The sequence below is a fragment of the Heterodontus francisci genome, chromosome 28 (genome assembly GCF_036365525.1).
Source record: "Heterodontus francisci isolate sHetFra1 chromosome 28, sHetFra1.hap1, whole genome shotgun sequence".
Classification (NCBI taxonomy): Eukaryota; Metazoa; Chordata; class Chondrichthyes; order Heterodontiformes; family Heterodontidae; genus Heterodontus; species Heterodontus francisci.
Genome location: NC_090398.1, coordinates 12,159,780 through 12,184,163, shown reverse-complemented (window position 1 = coordinate 12,184,163; position 24,384 = coordinate 12,159,780). Strand labels below are relative to the sequence as shown.

Below are 24,384 nucleotides of genomic sequence, written 5' to 3'. Positions count from 1 at the left end.
CTATGGCCCAGATCTTGTGCTTGTCCAGGAGGTGGGTTTGATGGCGGGGAAGGGAGTGGGGGCGGGGAAGGGCCGGAGAATCGGAGTCGACCCGCCCACCATGGAACCCGATGCCGGAATTCCCGACTCCGATGACGACCTTCCCGCCCAGGGGCCAATTGACGGCCTTCAGAGGCCTATTAACGGCGCACCCCCCAACAGCTGCACCCCTCAGGAAGCCCCTCCCCCCTGGACTGAACACCCACCCCCTCCTCCATCCCCCCCCCCTCACCAGGGCCTTCCAGACGGGCCCCAGCCGCACTGCCTCACTTTCATCTTCTCCAGCGTTCCAGTGCTGGGTCTGGGTCCGAGGCCTCTGCAGTACCGGCTGTGGCCACCGCTCCCAGTGGCGCCGCTGAAACCCTGTGATTGGCTGGCAGCTCTTGAGGGCTGGATCCCCGTCCCTATAAAGTCATTTAAAGGGCCGGTGATCCCGCCTCCTAAATGGTTGAGCCCAAAAGACCGGAGGAGCGCTCTGGCAGGGCGACAAAAATGAAGATGTGGGATTTCTCTCGCCTTTTCAACCTGGTGCCGGGAGCCCCGTCCGCTGCACAAAATCCAGCCCTATGTCCCCTGGTCCCCTGTAAGAATTTCGTAGGTTTGAATGAGATCACCTCTCATTCTTTGAAACTCCAGAGAATACAGGCTCAGATTCCTCAATCTTTTCTCATGAGACAATCCCACCATCCCAGGAATTTGTCTGATGAACTTCCATTGCACTCCCTGTACGGCAAGTATATCCTTCCTCAGATGAGGAGACCACAACTGTGCACAATACTCCAGGTGCGGTCTCACCAAGACTCTCTACAATTGCGGCAAGACATCTTTACTCCTGCACTCATAGGCCAACAGAACATTTGCCTTCCGAATTGCTTCCTGCACCTGCAAGTTAGCTTTCTGTGACTCATCAACAAGGACACCCAAGTCTCTCTGGACATCAACACTTCCCAAACTCTCTCCATTTAAGAAATACTCTGTCTTCCTGTTTTTTTCTACCAAAGTGAATAACATAAAAGGATTCACATTATATTCCACCTGCCATGTTCTTGCTCATTCACATAGCCATTTCAAATCCCCTTGAAGCCTCCTTGCGTCCTCCACACAACTGACATAAGCAAATTTGGAAATATAACATTAAGCCCCCAGTGAAAAGCAAGATCCCACAAACAGCAATGTGATAATGACTCAAAACATCTTTTTTTATATGATATTAGTTGAGGGATAAATATTGGCTCCAGGACACTGTGGAGAACTCCTCTGCTCTTGTTTCAATAGCGGGCATGGGATCTTTTACATCAACCTGAGAGGACAGATGGGGCCTCGGTTTAATGTCTGATCCTGAACAATGGAACATTCAACAGTGCAGCGCTCCCTCAGTACTGACCCCCTGACAGTGCAGCACTCCTTCAGTACTGACCCTCCGACAGTGCAGCGCTCCCTCAGTACTGACCCTCCGACAGTGCAGCGCTCCCTCAGTACTGACCCTCCGACAGTGCAGCACTCCCTCAGTACTGACCCTCCGACAGTGCAGCGCTCCCTCAGTACTGACCCTCCGACAGTGCAGCGCTCCCTCAGTACTGACCCTCCGACAGTGCAGCACTCCCTCAGTACTGACCCTCCGACAGTGCAGCGCTCCCTCAGTACTGACCCTTTGACAGTGCAGCGCTCCCTCAGTATTGACCCTCCGACAGTGCAGCACTCCCTCAGTACTGACCCTCCGACAGTGCAGCGCTCCCTCAGTACTGACCCTCCGACAGTGCAGCACTCCCTCAGTACTGACCCTCCGACAGTGCAGCACTCCCTCAGTACTGACACTTTGACAGTGCAGCGCTCCCTCAGTACTGACACTTTGACAGTGCAGCACACCCTCACTACTGACCCTCCGACAGTGCAGCACTCCCTCAGTACTGACCCTCCGACAGTGCAGCACTCCCTCAGTACTGACACTTTGACAGTGCAGCGCTCCCTCAGTACTGACACTTTGACAGTGCAGCGCTCCCTCAGTACTGACCCTCCGACAGTGCAGCACTCCCTCAGTACTGACCCTCCGACAGTGCAGCACTCCCTCAGTACTGACCCTCCGACAGTGCAGCGCTCCCTCAGTACTGACCCTTTGACAGTGCAGCGCTCCCTCAGTACTGACCCTCCGACAGTGCAGCACTCCCTCAGTACTGACCCTCCGACAGTGCAGCGCTCCCTCAGTACTGACCCTCCGACAGTGCAGCACTCCCTCAGTACTGACACTTTGACAGTGCAGCGCTCCCTCAGTACTGACACTTTGACAGTGCAGCACTCCCTCACTACTGACCCTCCGACAGTGCAGCACTCCCTCAGTACTGACCCTCCGACAGTGCAGCACTCCCTCAGTACTGACACTTTGACAGTGCAGCGCTCCCTCAGTACTGACACTTTGACAGTGCAGCGCTCCCTCAGTACTGACCCTCCGACAGTGCAGCACTCCCTCAGTACTGACCCTCTGACAGTGCAGCACTCCCTCAGTACTTACCCTCCGACAGTGCAGCACTCCCTCAGAACTGACCCTCTGACAGTGCGGCACTCCCTCAGAACTGACCCTCTGACAGTGTGGCACTCCCTCAGTACTGACCCTCTGACAGTGTGGCACAGTGTCAAACTTTTGTCCGAATGACATTCCTGTGAAGTGAAAGCTGCTATGTAAATTCTAGTTGTTATGCTCTAACCTTCCAGCAATGGACATTTCTCAGTGGTGTTATTCAGCATGAGCGGGTCTTCCTCCTTGATGTCATGGTGTACACGACCAGACGTTTCATCACCCATCTGTTCTCCATGACCATCCTCTCCACGGATACTTGTGGCATGTTCGCTGCGTATGGTGAATTTAGTTTCCATCCTGTGCTGAAATACTGACAGCTGTAACAACAGTCCGAGGACCTGCACACAAGGCTCCCATTCTTTTTTTATTCGTTCATGGGATGTGGGCGTCACTGGCTAGGCCAGCATTTATTGCCCATCCCTAATTGCCCTTGAGGAGGACGTGGTGAGCTGCCTTCTTAGGAACAGAGGAACATAGGAACATAGGAGCAGGAGTAGGCCATTCAGCCCATCGTGCCTGTCCCGCCATTCAATACAATCATGGCTGATCATCCACTTCAATGTCTTTTTCCCAGACTATCCCCATATCCCCTTATGTCATTGGTATTTAGAAATCTGTCAATCTCTGCTTTAAACATACTCAATGACTGAGCTTCCACAGCCCTCTGGAGTAGAGAATTCCAAAGATTCACAACCCACTGAGTAAAGAAATTTCTCCTCATCTCTGTCCTATGTGGCTTCCCCTTTATTTTGAAATTGTGTCCCCTGGTTCTAGACTCCCCAACCAGGGGAGACATCTCACCTGCATCTACCCTGTCTATCCCTTTAATTGTTTTGTAGGTTTCAATGCGATCACCTCTCGAAACTCTGGAGAATACAGGCCCAGTTTCCCCAATCTCTCTTCATAGGACAGTCCCGCCATCCCGGGAACAAGTCTGGTGAACCTCTGTTGCACTCCCTCTACAGCAATAATATCCTTCCTAAGATAAGGGGACCTAAGATAAGGAGTAACAGGAATGCAGAGTACTGGGCTAATGGGAAGATTCTTGGTAGTGTAGATGAACAGAGAGATCTTGGTGTCCAGGTGCATAAATCCCTGAAGGTTGCTAACCAGATTAATAGGGCTGTTAAGAAGGCATATGGTGTGTTAGCTTTTATTAGTAGGGGGGTCGAGTTTCGGAGCCACGAGGTCATGCTGCAGCTGTACAAAACTCTGGTGAGACCGCACCTGGAGTATTGCGTGCAGTTCTGGTCACCGCATTATAGGAAGGATGTGGAAGCTATGGAAAGGGTGCAGAGGAGATTTACTAGGATGTTGCCTGGTATGGAGGGAAGGTCTTACGAGGAAAGGCTGAGGGACTTGAGGTTGTTTTCGTTGGAGAGAAGGAGGAGGAGAGGTGACTTAATAGAGACATATAAGATAATCAGAGGGTTAGATAGGGTGGATAGTGAGAGTCTTTTTCCTCGGATAGTGATGGCAAACACGAGGGGACATAGCTTCAAGTTGAGGGGTGATAGATATAGGACAGATGTGAGAGGTAGTTTCTTTACTCAGAGAGTAGTAAGGGCGTGGAACGCCCTGCCTGCTGCAGTAGTAGATTCGCCAACTTTAAGGGCATTTAAGTGGTCATTGGATAGACATGTGGATGAAAATGGAATAGTGTAGGTCAGATGGTTTCACAGGTCGGCGCAACATCGAGGGCCGAAGGGCCTGTACTGCGCTGTAATGTTCTAATTCTAATTCTAATTCTAATTCTAATTCAAAACTGCACACAGAACTCCAGGTGCGGTATAACCAAGGTTCTGTATAATTGAAACAAGGCTTCACTATTCCCGTACTCAAAGCCTCTTGCAATAAAGGCATGGCATTACCCTTCCCAATTGCTTGCTGCACCTGCATGTTAGCTTTCAGTGACTTATCAACAACGACGCCCAGGTCTCTTTGTACATCGACACTTTCTAATCTCTTACCATTTAAGAAATACTCTGCACATCTATTCCTCCTACCAAAGGTTTTTCCACATTACATTTGTCATGTTGGGCCCCCATGTGCCAAGAATGAGGCATATTAATTCCGCCATGTGGACACTAATTTTTAAACTGTTGCTGGGAAGAAGAGAACACCTAGCCTGATACTGGGCTGGAGGACATTTTTGCATGCCAAAGAATGGTGGCTTATGGAGGCAAGAGGGATTACTTCCCTTATCCACTTAACCTAAAATGGACTCTGATCACCAAGTATTGTTGTATAAGAGGAGATATTCCAAGGTCTGCTAGAACCATAGAACCCACAAACACAGAAGTGGTGGAACCAGTTGGTCATGTAACTAACCTGCAGGCCAACGTAGGGAGTTTTTAAAAATTGTACAGACAGTTTGGACAGAGAGAGACTGCTTGCTTCTGGACTGAGAAGACCTCTCCTGTCTGCTCCCATCTCTTTTTCACAAGCCTCTGGACCCACTGAAGACATGTGAACCCCAAGAGAGAAAAGCCTCCTGCATCGGACAAGGTTTAAGAAGAATACCGGGCCCCAATGAAAAGCAAGACCTACTTACAATCAAGGACTCTAAAGCGAGCTCGAAGAATAGTAACCAAAACCATCTTCAGATATTACCTCAAACTCTTCTAATTTATTTCTTCTTCTCTTTTCTGTCTCTACCTGCATGTGTGTTTATCGCACATTGTGTATCCGTTGGCATTAACTGAATTAGAGTTTAAGTTTAATAAATTGCAACCTTTCTTCTTTAAACCTACGAAAAGCTGTTTGGCTGGTTTCCTTGCCTTATAATTGGAAAGCAGTGAACAAGGATTCACCGAAGGGGGAGCTAAAAACACGGTATGTTTAAAATTAAACCCTGTGTCGGTAAGACCAGGTGAAGGCTGAGAGGGAGTCCCCGAGACCCCTTTCTCACCTGATCGTAACGTATTTCATCTGCCACGTTCTTGCCCACTCACTAAGTCTGCCCAAATCCCCTTGAAGCCGCTTTGCATCTTCCTCACCACACACATTCCCACCTAGTTTTATGTTATCCGTGAACTTGGAAATACCACATATTGTCCCCACATCCAAATAATTGATATATATTGTGAACAGCTGGGACCCAAGCACTGATCCCTGCAGTACCCCACTAGTCACAGCCTGACAATGCGAGAATGACAAGTTTATTCCTACTCTCTGTTTTCTGCCTGTTAACCAATTCTTAATCCATGAGAGTATATTACCTCCTATGCCATGTGCTCTAATTTTGCTAACCAATCTCCTGTGGGGGACTTTATCAAAAGCCTTCTGAAAATCCAAGTATACCACATCCACTGACTCCCCTTTATCAATTCTGTTAGTAACATTCTTTAAAAACTCCAACAGTTTCGTCAAACATGATTTCCCATTCATAAATCCATGTTGAGTATGCCCAATCAGATCATTATTATCCAAGTGTCCATTTATAACATCCTTTAGAATAGATTCTAACATCTGTCCAATGAGGGGCGGCACAGTGGTTAGCACCGCAGCCTTACAGCTCCAGCGACCCAGGTTCAGTTCTGGGTACTGTCTGTGTGGACTTTGCAAGTTCTCCCTGCGACCGTGTGGGTTTCCACTGGGTGCTCCAGTTTCCTCCCAAAGCCAAAGACTTGCAGGTTGCTAGGTAAATTGGCAATTGTAAATTGCCCCTAGTATTGGTAGGAGAATGGTAGGGACTATGGGATTAGTATAAATGCATGGTTGATAGTCGGCACAGACTTGGTGGGCCACAGGGCCTGTTTCAGTGCTGTATCTCTCTAAGACTGATGTAGGGCTAACAGGTCTGTAATTCCCTGTTTTCTCTCTCCCTCCCTTCTTCAATAGTGGGGTGACATTTGCTACCTTCCAATCTGCAGGAACTGCTCCAGAATCTACAGAATTTGGAAGATGATCACCAATGCATCCATTATCTCCATAGCTACCTCTTTCAACACTCTGGGATGTAGAATATTAGGTCCTGGCAACTTCTCAACCTTCAGCCCCATTAATTTCTCCAATATAACCTTCTTACTAATACTAATTTCCTTCAATTCCTCATTCCCCCTAATCCCTTGGATCTCTAATTCTGGGAGACTTCTTGGATCTTCCTCGGTGAAGACAGACACAAAGTCATCATTTAGCTTCTCTGCCAATTCTCTATTCCCCATTATAAATTCTCCTAACTCTGCCTGTAATGGACCCACATTTGTCTTAGCCAAACGTTTCCTTTTTACTGTACAAGCTTTCACAGTCCATTTTTATATTTTTTGCTAACTTACTTTCATATTTGATTCTCCCTTTCTTTATCAGTTTCTTCATCCTCCTTTGTTGTAGTCTAAAATCTTCCCAATCTTCAGGTTTACTACTATTTCTGGCAACTTTATCGGACTTTTCTTTTAATCTTATACAATCCTTAGCTTCCTTTATTATCCATGGTTGACTGCCTTTACTTTTGGGATTTTTGTGCCTTGAAGGAATGTATAGTTGCTGTAAACTATGTAATATTTCTTTAAAGACTATCCATTGTCTATGTACTGTCATACCTTTTAATGTATTTTCCCAATCCACCTCAGCCAATTTGCCCCTTCATACCTTCATAATTTCCTTTGTTCAAATTTACCACCCTGACTTCAGATTGAACGACCTCACTTTCAAACATAATGTAAAATTCCAGCATATTATGATCACTCATCCCTTGAACCTCTGCAGTCCTTGAGGTGCAGGTACACCCACGGTTTGATTCAACTGACTGACTTGCTGGGCCATTTCAGAGGGCAGTTAAGAGTCGACTACATTGATGTGGGTCTGGAGTCACATGTAGGCCAGACCGGGTAAGGACGGCAGATTTTCTTCCCTAAAGGGCAGGTGGGTTTGTACGATAATCCAGTAGTTTCATGGTCTCCATTACGGAGATTAGCTTTCAACTCATAGTGTTGGGATTGGAACTCTTGTCTCTGGAGGATTAGTCTGGGCCTCTGGATTACTAGTCCAGTAACATAACCACAATGCTTCCAGAATTTCTTGGTATGAACAGGTTGGACACTTCCACCCAGTGCTTATATTCCAAAATGATTCATGTGGGAAATGTTCCAAAAAAAGATTGTATGGATTAAAAGGGACACCTTCTTTTCATCCCTCTCATCAATCAGACTTCCAATCAGACAGAGTGACAGAGACAGAGCGAGAGAGAGAGGTAAAGACAGGGAGGGAGAGAGACACAGAGAGAGACAGAGCGAGAGAGAGAGATAAAGACGGGAGGGAAAAAGACAGAGAGAGAGAGAAGACAGAGAGAGAGGGGGAGACAAAAACAAGGGCAGAGAGTATTGGTGTGAGAAATAGAGATAGAGATAGTTAGAGACAGAGAGAGAGTGAAAGAAATATAGACTGAGAAAGCCAGCCTGCGAGTGGCAGTAACAGATAGTTGTAAAGACCAATAGATAAAAAGAGCAACAGAGAGAGAGACACTCAGGGAGAATAGGGAGACAAAGAGAGACAGACAGAGACACAGACAGTCCGAGAGAGAGCGAGAGAGATGGAGAAAGTAATCCAGCCAGACACCAGCAGAAATAGTGATGAAAATAGAAACAGAAGAGAGAGAGAGAGAACGGGTGAAAGAGAGGGAGGGTGGGAGAGAGGTAGAGATACAAGAGAGAAACTGAGGGCTGGAGAGAGACAGAGTGACAGAAACAGAAATAGAACAAGAGAGACAGCGAGCAAGGGAAAAACAGTGAGAAAACAACCAAGAGGTAGAGAGTAACTGGATAGTCAGAGCAACAGAGAGACAGAGTGAGAGAGGGAGACAAAGACAGTGAGAGAGACAGAGCGACAGAGACAGAGCGAGAGAGAGAGGTAAAGACAGGGAGGGAGAGAGACACAGAGAGAGACAGAGCGAGAGAGAGAGATAAAGACGGGAGGGAAAAAGACAGAGAGAGAGAGACAGAGAGAGAGAGAGGGAAACAAAAACAAGGGCAGAGAGAGAGAGACAGAGAGGGAGAGAGAGAGACAGAGAGAAAGAGAGAGAGAGAGAGAAAGGGAGCGAGAGAGAGACAGAGAGAGAGAGAGAAGAACAGAGAGAGAGACAGAGAGAAAGAGGGAGAAAGACAGGGAGAGAGAGAGAGACAGAGAGAAAGAGACAGAGAGAGAGAGAAAGACAGGGAGAGAGAGAGAGAGAGAGACAGAGAGGGAGAGAGAGAGACAGAGAGAGAGAGAGACAGAGACAGAGATAAAGAGAGAGGGAGAAAGAAAGACAGGGAGAGAGAGAGAGAGACAGAGAGAGAGACAGAGCGAGAGAGAGAGATAAAGACGGGAGGGAAAGAGACACAGAGAGAGAGACAGAGAGAGAGAGACAGAGAGGGAGAGAGAGAGACAGAGAGAGACAGAGAGGGAGAGAGAGAGACAGAGAGAAAGAGAGAGACAGAGACAGGGAGAGAGAGAAACAGAGGGACAGAGACAGAGCGAGAGAGAGAGAGAGAGTGAGACAAAGACAGGGAGAGAGAGAGACAGAAAGAGAGAAAGATAAACACAGGGAAAGAGAGAGAGACAGGGAGAGTGAGAAAGATAAAGACAGGGAACGAGAGAGACAGAGAGAGAGAGACAGAGATAAAGATGGTAGGGAAAGATACAGAGCGACAGAGACACAGCGAGAGAGAGAGAGAGAGAGATAAAGACGGGAGGGAAAGAGACACAGAGAGAGAGACAGAGAGAGATAGGGAGACAAAAACAAGGGCAGAGAGAGAGAAAGACAGAGCTAGAGAGTGAGAAAAAGACAGGGAGAGAGAGAGACAGAGAGAGAGCGAGAGAGCGAGACAAAGACAGGGAGAGAGAGAGACAAAGATAAAGACAGGGAAAGAGAGAGACAGAGCGAGAGACAGATAAAGATGGGAGAGAAAGAGACAGAGAGAGAAAGGGAGACAAAAACAGGGAGAGAGAAAGATAGAGACAGAGCGAGACAAAGACAGGGAGAGAGAGAGATAGAGACAGAGCGAGGGAGAGAGATAAAGATAGGGAGGAGAGAGAGAAAGACATAGAGAAAGAGACAGAGAGAGAGACAGAGTGAGAGAGAGAGATAAAGATGGGAGGGAAAGAGACAGAGAGAGAGAGAGGGAGACAAAAACAGGGAGAGAGAGAGACAGAGACAGAGCGAGGGAGAGAGATAAAGACAGGGAGAGAGAGAGACAGAGAGAAAGAGACAGAGAGAGAGAGACAGAGTGAGAAAGAGACACAAAGACAGAGAGAGAGAGAGAGAGAGACAGAGATGGAGCGAGGGAGAGAGATAAAGACAGGGAGGGATGGAGACACAGAGAGAGAGAGAGAGACAGAGACAGAGTGAGAGAGAGAGAGAGAGCAAAAGACAGGGAGAGAGAGAGAGACAGAGCGACAGAGACGGCGTGTGAGAGAGACAGAGAGAGAGAGACAGAGCGAGAGAGAGAGATAAAGGGAGGGAGAGAGACAGACAGAGAGATAGACAGAGCAAGATATGAGAGATATAGAAAGGGAGAGAGAGAGAGAGAGACAAAGAGAGAGCTGGAGAGCGAGACAAAGACAGTGAGAGAGAGAGAGAGAGAGACAGAGAGAGGGACAGAGCGAGAGAGAGAGATAAAGATGGGAGGGAAAGAGACAGAGAGAGAGAGAGGGAGACAAAAACAGGGAGAGAGAGAGACAGAGACAGAGCGAGGGAGAGAGATAAAGACAGGGAGAGAGAGAAAAACAGAGAGAGAGAGAAAGATAAAGTCAGGAGGGAGAGAGGCAGAGTGTCAGAGACAGAACGAGAAAGAGATAATGACAGGCAGGGAGAGAGAGAGAGGAAGACAAAGAGAGGGAGAGAGAGACAGAGGCAGAGTGAGAGAGGGAGACAAAGACAGGACGAGAGAGAGTGTGACAGAGCGAGAGAGCGAGTAAAAGACAGGGAGAGAGACGGAGACAGAGCGAGAGAGCAAGAAAAGGCCGGGAGAGACAGAGTCAGAGACAGAGCAAGAGAGGGAGACAGAGACAGGGGGAGAGAGATACCGACAGACACAGAATGAGAAAGGGAGACAAGAAAGGGAGAGAGAGGGAGACATAGACAGGGAGAGAGAGAGAGAGACTGAGAGACAGAGACAGAGTGAGCACTACACTGTCAGAGGGTCAGTACTGAGGGAGTGCTGCACTGTTACAGGAGGGTCAGTACTGAGGGAGTGCTGCACTGTCTGAGGGTCAGTACTGAGGGAGTGCTGCACTGTTACAGGAGGGTCAGTACTGAGGGAGTGCTGCACTGTTGCAGGAGGGTCAGTACTGAGGGAGTGCTGCACTGTTACAGGAGGGTCAGTACTGAGGGAGTACTGCACTGTCGGAGGGTCAGTACTGAAGGAGTGCTGCACTGTCGGAGGGTGAGTACTGATGGAGCGCTGCACTGTCGGAGGGTCAGTACTGAGGGAGTGCTGCACTGTTACAGGAGGGTCAGTACTGAGGGAGTGCTGCACTGTCTGAGGGTCAGTACTGAGGGAGTGCTGCACTGTTACAGGAGGGTCAGTACTGAGGGAGTGCTGCACTGTTACAGGAGGGTCAGTACTGCACTGTCGGATGGTCAGTACTGAAGGAGTGCTGCACTGCCGGAGGGACAGTACTGCGGGAGTGCTGCACTGTCGGAGGTTATTTTGAAGAAGAGAAGAGGGGTCCTCCCCAGTGTCCTGGGAACAGGATTTACCCCTCAACCAATATCACTAATATAACAGATTATCTGCCCTACAGCCCATGATTGTGGGTGGGATCTTCCTGTGTCATGTTTTGTGTCATTAGTGACCACACTTCCAGAGTGGAGTACTTCATTGGCTAGAAGGCCCCCTGGGACATCCTGGAGTGACAGGAGACAGTGTAGAAATGTAAGGTGTTTGTTTAATGTATAATCACACCACATGCATGATGGTTCTCCCTTTATCCTACAGTCCAGCCTTCTGGTTGAGTCATTTAAGAGTCACATTCAGGATTATTTCACTTTTACATATCTGAGGCATGTTAACCAGAAGCAATAAAGGAGCTGAGACTAATCTCCACCCACCCAGTCTTATCGTCATGGACCATATGTTCTCGGGAGGCCTCCTTGGCTCCTCTGAGTAAGGCTTTCGGCCTTGTTATGTCTCCTTGCCAACTAACACATTCAAAATGCTCTCCCTCAGCTGCCTCATTGTAACCACCCCCGTCCCCCAAAGTCGACACTCCACACCAGCACACTCTCCAAGATGTGCACAGCAAGATCCCACAAAGAAAAGCAATGAGATAAAAACTTTCTTTTGTGATGTTGGTTGAAAGATTAATGTTAGGGCTCAAGACACAACAGGGCAAACCACCCCTCCCGCTCCTTCCAATATTCACTGAAAACTTTTAAGCTCAGCTGGGAGAGCAAACAGGAGCCATGGATTTCATGTCACTTCTGGAAGATGGCATCTCAGTACTGACCCTCCAACAGTGCAGCACTCCCTCAGTACTGACCCTCCAACACTGCAGCGCTCCCTCAGTACTGACCCTCCAACAGTGCAGCGCTCCCTCAGTACTGACCCTCCAACAGTGCAGCGCTCCCTCAGTACTGAACCTCCAACAGTGCAGCGCTCCCCCAGTACTGACCCTCCAACAGTGCAGCACTCCCTCAGTACTGACCGTCCGACAGTGCAGCGTTCCCCCAGTACTGACCCTCCAACAGTGCAGCGTTCCCCCAGTACTGACCCTCCAACAGTGCAGCACTCCCTCAGTACTGACCGTCCGACAGTGCAGCACTCCCTCAGTACTGACCCTCCAACAGTTCAGCACTCCCTAAGTACTGACCCTCCAACAGAGCAGCACTCCCCCAGTACCGACCCACCAACAGTGCAGCACTTCCTCAGAACTGACTCTCTGACAGTGCAGCACTCCCTCAGTACTGACCATCCGACAGTGCAGCACTCCCTCACTACTGACCCTCCGACAGTGCAGCGCTCCCTCAGTACTGACCGACTGACAGTGCAGCAGTCCCTCAGTACTGACCATCCGACAGTGCAGCACTCCCTCAGTACTGACCCTCCGACAGTGCAGCACTCCCTCAGTACTGACCCTCGGACAGTGCAGCACTCCCTCAGTACTGACCCTCCAACAGTGCAGCACTCCCCCAGTACTGACCCTCCAACAGTGCAGCGCTCCCTCAGTACTGACCCTCCAACAGTGCAGCACTCCCTCAGTACTCACCCTCCGACAGTGTCGCGCACCCTCAGTACTAACCCTCCAACAGTGCAGCACTCCCTCAGTACTGACCCTCGGACAGTGCAGCACTCCCTCAGAACTGAACCTCCGATAGTGCAGCACTAAATCAGTACAGAAGCTCCGACAGTGCAGCACTCCCACAGTACTGACCCTCCAACAGTGCAGCGCTCCCCCAGTACTGACCCTCCAACAGTGCAGCACTCCCCCAGTACTGACCCTCCAACAGTGCAGCGCACCCTCAGTACTGAGCCACCGACAGTGCAGCACTTCCTCAGTACTGACCCTCCAACAGTGCAGCACTCCCCCAGTACTGACCCTCCAACAGTGCAGCACTCTCTCAGTACTGACCCTCCAACAGTGCAGCACTCCCCCAGTACTGACCCTCCAACAGTGCAGCGCTCCCTCAGTACTGACCCTCCAACAGTGCAGCACTCCCCCAGTACTGACCCTACAACAGTGCAGCGCTCCCTCAGTACTGAACCTCCAACAGTGCAGCACTCCCTCAGTGCTGACCCTCCAACAGTGCAGCACTCCCCCAGTACTGACCCACCAACAGTGCAGCACTTCCTCAGAACTGACTCTCTGACAGTGCAGCAGTCCCTCAGTACTGACCGTCCGACAGTGCAGCACTCCCTCAGTATTGACCCTCCGACAGTGCAGCACTCCCTCAGTACTGACCCTCCGACAGTGCAGCACTCCCTCAGTACTGACCCTCCGACAGTGCAGCACTCGCTCAGTACTGACACTCCGACATTGCAGCACTCCCACAGTACTGACCATCCGACAGTGCAGCACTCCCTCAGTACTGACCCTCGCGAGTGCAGCACTCTCTCAGTACTGACCCTCGGACAGTGCAGCACTCCCTCAGTACTGACCCTCCGACAGTGTCGCGCTCCCTCAGTACTGACCCTCCGACAGTGCAGCGCTCCCTCAGTACTGACCGACTGACAGTGCAGCAGTCCCTCAGTACTCACCCTCCGACAGTGCAGCACTCCCTCAGTACTGACCATCCGACAGTGCAGCACTCCCTCAGTACTGACCCTCGGATAGTGCAGCACTCCCTCAGTAATGACCCTCCGACAGTGTCGCGCTCCCTCAGTACTAACCCTCCAACAGTGCAGCGCTCCCTCAGTACTGACCATCCGACAGTGCAGCACTCCCTCAGTACTGACCCTCGGACAGTGCAGCACTCCCTCAGTACTGACCCTCGGACAGTGCAACATTCCCTCAGTACTGACCCTCCGACAGTGCAGCGCTCCCTCAGTACTCACCCACCGACAGTGCAGCACTCCCTCAGTACTGACACTCCGACAGTGCAGCACTCCCTCAGTACTCACCCTCCGACAGTGTCGCGCACCCTCAGTACTAACCCTCCAACAGTGCAGCACTCCCTCAGTACTGACCCTCGGACAGTGCAGCACTCCCTCAGTAATGACCCTCCGACAGTGTCGCGCTCCCTCAGTACTAACCCTCCAACAGTGCAGCGCTCCCTCAGTACTGACCATCCGACAGTGCAGCACTCCCTCAGTACTGACCCTCGGACAGTGCAGCACTCCCTCAGTACTGACCCTCGGACAGTGCAACATTCCCTCAGTACTGACCCTCCGACAGTGCAGCGCTCCCTCAGTACTCACCCACCGACAGTGCAGCACTCCCTCAGTACTGACCACCCGACCGTGCAGCACTCCCTCAGTACTGACACTCCGACAGCGCAGCACTCCCTCAGTACTCACCCTCCGACAGTGTCGCGCACCCTCAGTACTAACCCTCCAACAGTGCAGCGCTCCCTCAGTACTGACCCTCCGACAGTGCAGCACTCCCTCTGTACTGACCCACCGACAGTGCAGCACTTCCTCAGAACTGACTCTCCGACAGTGCAGCACTCCCTCAGTACTGACCCTCCGACAGTGCAGCACTCCCTCAGTACTGACCCTCCGACAGTGCAGCACTCCCTCAGTACTGACCACCCGACCGTGCAGCACTCCCTCAGTACTGACCCTCCGACAGTGCAGCACTCCTTCAGTACTCATCCTCCGACAGTGTCGCGCTCCCTCAGTACTAACCCTCCAACAGTGCAGCGCTCCCTCAGTACTGACCCTCCAACAGTGCAGCGCTCACTCAGTACTAACCCTCCAACAGTGTCGCGCTCCCTCAGTACTGACCCTCCAACAGTGCAGCGCTCACTCAGTACTAACCCTCCAACAGTGCAGCGCTCCCTCAGTACTGACCATCCGACAGTGCAGCACTCCCTCAGTACTGACCCTCGGACAGTGCAACATTCCCTCAGTACTGACCCTCCGACAGTGCAGCGCTCCCTCAGTACTCACCCACCGACAGTGCAGCGCTCCCTCAGTACTGACCCTCGGACAGTGCAGCACTCCCTCAGGACTGACCCTCGGACAGTGCAACATTCCCTCAGTACTGACCCTCCGACAGTGCAGCGCTCCCTCAGTACTCACCCACCGACAGTGCAGCGCTCCCTCAGTACTGACCCTCCGACAGTGCAGCGCTCCCTCAGTACTGACCATCCGACAGTGCAGCACTCCCTCAGTACTGACCCTCCGACAGTGCAGCACTCGCTCAGTACTGACACTCCGACATTGCAGCACTCCCACAGTACTGACCATCCGACAGTGCAGCACTCCCTCAGTACTGACCCTCGGACAGTGCAGCACTCCCTCAGTACTGACCCTCGGACAGTGCAGCACTCCCTCAGTACTGACCCTCCGACAGTGTCGCGCTCCCTCAGTACTGACCCTCCGACAGTGCCGCGATCCATCAGTACTGACCGACTGACAGTGCAGCAGTCCCTCAGTACTCACCCTCCGACAGTGCAGCAGTCCCTCAGTACTGACCCTCCGACAGTGCAGCACTCCCTCAGTACTGACCCTCGGACAGTGCAGCACTCCCTCAGTAATGACCCTCCGACAGTGTCGCGCTCCCTCAGTACTAACCCTCCAACAGTGCAGCGCTCCCTCAGTAATGACCATCCGACAGTGCAGCACTCCCTCAGTGCTGACCCTCGGACAGTGCAGCACTCCCTCAGTACTGACCCTCGGACAGTGCAACATTCCCTCAGTACTGACCCTCCGACAGTGCAGCGCTCCCTCAGTACTCACCCACCGACAGTGCAGCACTCCCTCAGTACTGACCACCCGACCGTGCAGCACTCCCTCAGTACTGACACTCCGACAGTGCAGCACTCCCTCAGTACTCACCCTCCGACAGTGTCGCGCACCCTCAGTACTAACCCTCCAACAGTGCAGCGCTCCCTCAGTACTGACCCTCCGACAGTGCAGCACTCCCTCTGTACTGACCCACCGACAGTGCAGCACTTCCTCAGAACTGACTCTCCGACAGTGCAGCACTCCCTCAGTACTGACCCTCCGACAGTGCAGCACTCCCTCAGTACTGACCCTCCGACAGTGCAGCACTCCCTCAGTACTGACCACCCGACCGTGCAGCACTCCCTCAGTACTGACCCTCCGACAGTGCAGCACTCTTTCAGTACTCATCCTCCGACAGTGTCGCGCTCCCTCAGTACTAACCCTCCAACAGTGCAGCGCTCCCTCAGTACTGACCCTCCAACAGTGCAGCGCTCACTCAGTACTAACCCTCCAACAGTGTCGTGCTCCCTCAGTACTGACCCTCCAACAGTGCAGCGCTCACTCAGTACTAACCCTCCAACAGTGTCGCGCTCCCTCAGTACTGACCCTCCAACAGTGCAGCGCTCACTCAGTACTAACCCTCCAACAGTGCAGCGCTCCCTCAGTACTGACCATCCGACAGTGCAGCACTCCCTCAGTACTGACCCTCCGACAGTGCAGCGCTCCCTCAGTACTGACCGACTGACAGTGCAGCAGTCCCTCAGTACTGACCCTCCGACAGTGCAGCGCTCCCTCAGTACTCACCCTCCGACAGTGCAGCATTCCCTCAGTACTGACCCTCCGACAGCGCAGCACTACCTCAGTACTGAACCACCGACAGTGCAGCGCTCCCTCAGTACTCACCCTCCGACAGTGCAGCATTCCCTCAGTACTGACCCTCCGACAGTGCAGCACTCCCTCAGTACTCACCCTCCGACAGTGCAGCATTCCCTCAGTACTGACCCTCCGACAGCGCAGAACTGCCTCAGTACTGACCCTCCGACAGTGCAGCCCTCCCTCAGTACTGACCCTCCGACAGTGCAGCACTCCCTCAGTACTGACCTTCCGACAGTGTAGCACTCCCTCAGTACTGACACTCCAACAGTGCAGCACCCGTTCAGTACTGACCCTCCGACAGTGCAGTACTCCCTCAGTACTGACCCTCCGACAGTGCAGTCCTCCCTCAGTACTAACCCTCCGACAGTGCAGCGCTCCCTCAGTACTGACCCTCCGACAGTGCAGCACTCCCTCAGTACTGACCCTCCGACAGTGCAGCACTCCCTCAGTACTGACCACCCGACCGTGCAGCACTCCCTCAGTACTGGCCCTCCGACAGTGCAGCACTCCTTCAGTACTCATCCTCCGACAGTGTCGCGCTCCCTCAGTACTAACCCTACAACAGTGCAGCGCTCCCTCAGTACTGACCCTCCAACAGTGCAGCGCTCACTCAGTACTAACCCTCCTACAGTGTCGCGCTCCCTCAGTACTGACCCTCCAACAGTGCAGCGCTCACTCAGTACTAACCCTCCAACAGTGCAGCGCTCCCTCAGTACTGACCATCCGACAGTGCAGCACTCCCTCAGTACTGACCCTCGGACAGTGCAACATTCCCTCAGTACTGACCCTCCGTCAGTGCAGCGCTCCCTCAGTACTCACCCACCGACAGTGCAGCGCTCCCTCAGTACTGACCCTCGGACAGTGCAGCACTCCCTCAGGACTGACCCTCGGACAGTGCAACATTCCCTCAGTACTGACCCTCCGACAGTGCAGCGCTCCCTCAGTACTCACCCACCGACAGTGCAGCGCTCCCTCAGTACTGACTCTCCGACAGTGCAGCGCTCCCTCAGTACTGACCATCCGACAGTGCAGCACTCCCTCAGTACTGACCCTCGGACAGTGCAGCACTCCCTCAGTACTGACCCTCGGACAGTGCAACATTCCCTCAGTACTGACCCTCCGACAGTGCAGCGCTCCCTCAGTACTCACCCACCGACAGTGCAGCACTCCCTCAGTACTGACCACCCGACCGTGCAGCACTCCCTCAGTACTGACACTCCGACAGCGCAGCACTCCCTCAGTACTCACCCTCCGACAGTGTCGCGCACCCTCAGTACTAACCCTCCAACAGTGCAGCGCTCCCTCAGTACTGACCCTCCGACAGTGCAGCACTCCCTCTGTACTGACCCACCGACAGTGCAGCACTTCCTCAGAACTGACTCTCCGACAGTGCAGCACTCCCTCAGTACTGACCCTCCAACAGTGCAGCACTCCCTCAGTACTGACCCTCCGACAGTGCAGCACTCCCTCAGTACTGACCACCCGACCGTGCAGCACTCCCTCAGTACTGACCCTCCGACAGTGCAGCACTCCTTCAGTACTCATCCTCCGACAGTGTCGCGCTCCCTCAGTACTAACCCTCCAACAGTGCAGCGCTCCCTCAGTACTGACCCTCCAACAGTGCAGCGCTCACTCAGTACTAACCCTCCAACAGTGCAGCGCTCCCTCAGTACTGACCATCCGACAGTGCAGCACTCCCTCAGTACTGACCCTCGGACAGTACAACATTCCCTCAGTACTGACCCTCCGACAGTGCAGCGCTCCCTCAGTACTCACCCACCGACAGTGCAGCGCTCCCTCAGTACTGACCCTCGGACAGTGCAGCACTCCCTCAGGACTGACCCTCGGACAGTGCAACATTCCCTCAGTACTGACCCTCCGACAGTGCAGCGCTCCCTCAGTACTCACCCACCGACAGTGCAGCGCTCCCTCAGTACTGACCCTCCGACAGTGCAGCGCTCCCTCAGTACTGACCATCCGACAGTGCAGCACTCCCTCAGTACTGACCCTCCGACAGTGCAGCACTCGCTCAGTACTGACACTCCGACATTGCAGCACTCCCACAGTACTGACCATCCGACAGTGCAGCACTCCCTCAGTACTGACCCTCGGACAGTGCAGCACTCCCTCAGTACTGACCCTCGGACAGTGCAGCACTCCCTCAGTACTGACCCTCCGACAGTGTCGCGCTCCCTCAGTACTGACCCTCCGACAGTGCCGCGCTCCCTCAGTACTGACCGACTGACAGTGCAGCAGTCCCTCAGTACTCACCCTCCGACAGTACAGCACTCCCTCAGTACTGACCCTCCGACAGTGCAGCACTCCCTCAGTACTGACCCTCGGACAGTGCAGCACTCCCTCAGTAATGACCCTCCGACAGTGTCGCGCTCCCTCAGTACTAACCCTCCAACAGTGCAGCGCTCCCTCAGTACTGACCATCCGACAGTGCAGCACTCCCTCAGTGCTGACCCTCGGACAGTGCAGCACTCCCTCAGTACTGACCCTCGGACAGTGCAACATTCCCTCAGTACTGACCCTCCGACAGTGCAGCGCTCCCTCAGTACTCACCCACCGACAGTGCAGCACTCCCTCAGTACTGACCACCCGACCGTGCAGCACTCCCTCAGTACTGACACTCCGACAGTGCAGCACTCCCTCAGTACTCACCCTCCGACAGTGTCGCGCACCCTCAGTACTAACCCGCCAACAGTGCAGCGCTCCCTCAGTACTGACCCTCCGACAGTGCAGCACTCCCTCTGTACTGACCCACCGACAGTGCAGCACTTCCTCAGAACTGACTCTCCGACAGTGCAGCACTCCCTCAGTACTGACCCTCCGACAGTGCAGCACTCCCTCAGTACTGACCCTCCGACAGTGCAGCACTCCCTCAGTACTGACCACCCGACCGTGCAGCACTCCCTCAGTACTGACCCTCCGACAGTGCAGCACTCTTTCAGTACTCATCCTCCGACAGTGTCGCGCTCCCTCAGTACTAACCCTCCAACAGTGCAGCGCTCCCTCAGTACTGACCCTCCAACAGTGCAGCGCTCACTCAGTACTAACCCTCCAACAGTGTCGTGCTCCCTCAGTACTGACCCTCCAACAGTGCAGCGCTCACTCAGTACTAACCCTCCAACAGTGTCGCACTCCCTCAGTACTGACCCTCCAACAGTGCAGCGCTCACTCAGTACTAACCCTCCAACAGTGCAGCGCTCCCTCAGTACTGACCATCCGACAGTGCAGCACTCCCTCAGTACTGACCCTCCGACAGTGCAGCGCTCCCTCAGTACTGACCGACTGACAGTGCAGCAGTCCCTCAGTACTGACCCTCCGACAGTGCAGCGCTCCCTCAGTACTCACCCTCCGACAGTGCAGCATTCCCTCAGTACTGACCCTCCGACAGCGCAGCACTACCTCAGTACTGAACCACCGACAGTGCAGCGCTCCCTCAGTACTCACCCTCCGACAGTGCAGCATTCCCTCAGTACTGACCCTCCGACAGTGCAGCACTCCCTCAGTACTCACCCTCCGACAGTGCAGCATTCCCTCAGTACTGACCCTCCGACAGTGCAGCCCTCCCTCAGTACTGACCCTCCGACAGTGCAGCACTCCCTCAGTACTGACCTTCCGACAGTGTAGCACTCCTTCAGTACTGACACTCCAACAGTGCAGCACCCGTTCAGTACTGACCCTCCGACAGTGCAGTACTCCCTCAGTACTGACCCTCCGACAGTGCAGTCCTCCCTCAGTACGAACCCTCCGACAGTGCAGCGCTCCCTCAGTACTGACCCTCCGACAGTGCAGCACTCCCTCAGTACTGACCCTCCGACAGTGCAGCACTCCCTCAGTACTGACCACCCGACCGTGCAGCACTCCCTCAGTACTGACCCTCCGACAGTGCAGCACTCCTTCAGTACTCATCCTCCGACAGTGTCGCGCTCCCTCAGTACTAACCCTACAACAGTGCAGCGCTCCCTCAGTACTGACCCTCCAACAGTGCAGCGCTCACTCAGTACTAACCCTCCAACAGTGTCGCGCTCCCTCATTACTGACCCTCCAACAGTGCAGCGCTCACTCAGTACTAACCCTCCAACAGTGCAGCGCTCCCTCAGTACTGACCATCCGACAGTGCAGCACTCCCTCAGTACTGACCCTCGGACAGTGCAACATTCCCTCAGTACTGACCCTCCGTCAGTGCAGCGCTCCCTCAGTACTCACCCACCGACAGTGCAGCGCTCCCTCAGTACTGACCCTCGGACAGTGCAGCACTCCCTCAGGACTGACCCTCGGACAGTGCAACATTCCCTCAGTACTGACCCTCCGACAGTGCAGCGCTCCCTCAGTACTCACCCACCGACAGTGCAGCGCTCCCTCAGTACTGACCCTCCGACAGTGCAGCGCTCCCTCAGTACTGACCATCCGACAGTGCAGCACTCCCTCAGTACTGACCCTCCGACAGTGCAGCACTCGCTCAGTACTGACACTCCGACATTGCAGCACTCCCACAGTACTGACCATCCGACAGTGCAGCACTCCCTCAGTACTGACCCTCGGACAGTGCAGCACTCCCTCAGTACTGACCCTCCGACAGTGTCGCGCTCCCTCAGTACTGACCCTCCGACAGTGCAGCGCTCCCTCAGTACTGACCGACTGACAGTGCAGCAGTCCCTCAGTACTCACCCTCCGACAGTGCAGCACTCCCTCAGTACTGACCCTCCGACAGTGCAGCACTCCCTCAGTACTGACCCTCGGACAGTGCAGCACTCCCTCAGTAATGACCCTCCGACAGTGTCGCGCTCCCTCAGTACTAACCCTCCAACAGTGCAGCGCTCCCTCAGTACTGACCATCCGAAAGTGCAGCACTCCCTCAGTGCTGACCCTCGGACAGTGCAGCACTCCCTCAGTACTGACCCTCGGACAGTGCAACATTCCCTCAGTACTGACCCTCCGACAGTGCAGCGCTCCCTCAGTACTCACCCACCGACAGTGCAGCACTCCCTCAGTACTGACCACCCGACCGTGCAGCACTCCCTCAGTACTGACACTCCGACAGTGCAGCACTCCCTCAGTACTCACCCTCCGACAGTGTCGCGCACCCTCAGTACTAACCCTCCAACAGTGCAGCGCTCCCTCAGTACTGACCCTCCGACAGTGCAGCACTCCCTCTGTACTGACCCACCGACAGTGCAGCACTTCCTCAGAACTGACTCTCCGACAGTGCAGCACTCCCTCAGTACTGACCCTCCGACAGTGCAGCACTCCCTCAGTACTGACCCTCCGACAGTGCAGCACTCCCTCAGTACTGACCACCCGACCGTGCAGCACTCCCTCAGTACTGACCCTCCGACAGTGCAGCACTCTTTCAGTACTCATCCTCCGACAGTGTCGCGCTCCCTCAGTACTAACCCTCCAACAGTGCAGCGCTCCCTCAGTACTGACCCTCCAACAGTGCAGCGCTCACTCAGTACTAACCCTCCAACAGTGTCGCGCTCCCTCAGTACTGACCCTCCAACAGTGCAGCGCTCACTCAGTACTAACCCTCCAACAGTGTCGCGCTCCCTCAGTACTGACCCTCCAACAGTGCAGCGCTCACTCAGTACTAACCCTCCAACAGTGCAGCGCTCCCTCAGTACTGACCATCCGACAGTGCAGCACTCCCTCAGTACTGACCCTCCGACAGTGCAGCGCTCCCTCAGTACTGACCGACTGACAGTGCAGCAGTCCCTCAGTACTGACCCTCCGACAGTGCAGCGCTCCCTCAGTACTCACCCTCCGACAGTGCAGCATTCCCTCAGTACTGACCCTCCGACAGCGCAGCACTCCCTCAGTACTGAACCACCGACAGTGCAGCGCTCCCTCAGTACTCACCCTCCGACAGTGCAGCATTCCCTCAGTACTGACCCTCCGACAGTGCAGCACTCCCTCAGTACTCACCCTCCGACAGTGCAGCATTCCCTCAGTACTGACCCTCCGACAGCGCAGCACTCCCTCAGTACTGACCCTCCGACAGTGCAGCCCTCCCTCAGTACTGACCCTCGGACAGTGCAGCACTCCCTCAGTACTGACCTTCCGACAGTGTAGCACTCCCTCAGTACTGACACTCCAACAGTGCAGCACCCGTTCAGTACTGACCCTCCGACAGTGCAGTACTCCCTCAGTACTGACCCTCCGACAGTGCAGTCCTCCCTCAGTACTAACCCTCCGACAGTGCAGCGCTCCCTCAGTACTGACCCTCCGACAGTGCAGCACTCCCTCAGTACTGACCCTCCGCCAGTGCAGCACTCCCTCAGTACTGACCCTCCGACAGTGCAGCACTCCCTCAGTACTGACCCTCCGACAGTGCAGCACTCCCTCAGTACTGACCCTCCGACAGTGCAGCACTCCCTCAGTACTGACCCACCGACAGTGCAGCACTCCCTCAGTACTGACCCTCCGACAGTGCAGCACTCCCTCAGTACTGCCATTGGTGAGTGGCGCACCATAGTATGGATTGGAATCCCTGGAGTTGGTAGTTGAAGTCATTACTGTCAGACTCAGAGGAATGGTGACGCCTCACTGAGCCGCAGCTGCAGCAAACCTCCCTCATATATATACAGCCATTAATCCCTCAGTTAATACAGAAGGATTCTGTACACTCAAACCTCATCCTTTCTCCATTAATGTACCCCATTCTCCTTACCAGTTGCAGTATGTCACACTAAGGCTGCTTAATTGAAGCACATCTCACTAAAGACAAGCTCAGTTGTGGTATTATCCCCGACGTCTCCTTACTTACGTGTTGCTTGTATTGGGTCTCCCTTGAATATGAAGTGAACATGCCTGACAATCCTCACTAGCCCATCTGTTGGGTGTAACCTTGAGGGAGGAGTAACTACATCGGGCGCATCAACCCTCGAAGCGGGGCCCTTCCCATCAGAGATAAGCACTCGGCATCTCTCCTCGGGCACCTTTTCAGATCCGACTGAGCACACAAGAATGAGATCATTACAAAGTCACAGAGTACTTATAAGTACAGAAACTGGCCATTCGGCCCTACTGGTCCCGGCCGGTCCTCATGCTCCACTCGGTCCTCCTCCCGCCCCCTCTTCCGCCCACCCCATCACCATCTCCTTCTCTCCCTCTCTCCTTCAAGTGTTTCTCCAGCTCCCCCTTAAATCTACTCACCTCAACCACTCCCTGTGGTAGCGAGTTCCACATTCTCACCACTCTCTGGGGAAAGAGGTTTCTCCTGAATTCTCCACTGGATTTATTCGTGACTCCGAGCTCCAGTCTCAGTGGAAACATCTTCTCGACGTCTACCCTCTCAAAGCCTTTCATAATGTTAAAGGCTTCGATTAGGTGACCCTTCAGCCTTGACTTTTCTGGAGGAAAGAGTCGCAGCCTGTTGAATCTTTCACTGGAATAACAGGGGCCCTCCATTAATTAAGGAGGCCTTTCGGCCCATCATGCCTGTGCAATCCGATTAGTCCCACTTCCCCCTGCTCTTTCCCCATTGTGCGCTCCTCCCCCCCCCCACCACCAGTTTTCTCCCCCTTCAGGTATATCTCCGATTTCCCCCTTTGAAAGTTCTGATGGAATCTGCTTCCA

At 53.5% G+C, this 24,384-nt stretch overlaps 1 protein-coding gene across 1 annotated transcript in view; it reads right to left on the bottom strand.

Moving 5' to 3' along the window:
- LOC137385094 (ribonuclease inhibitor-like) overlaps positions 1-23,622 on the bottom strand; it is a 77,153-nt gene extending 53,531 nt beyond the window's left edge. Inside the window, exons 1-2 of the mRNA XM_068059852.1 lie at positions 23,573-23,622; positions 2,739-2,908 (exon numbers count right to left, since the gene is read on the bottom strand). Of these exons, the coding sequence (XP_067915953.1) occupies positions 2,739-2,907 (169 nt within the window). The 5' untranslated portion in view covers position 2,908; positions 23,573-23,622. The remainder of the gene's footprint in view (positions 1-2,738; positions 2,909-23,572) is intronic.
- Positions 23,623-24,384: the final 762 nt, after the last annotated feature.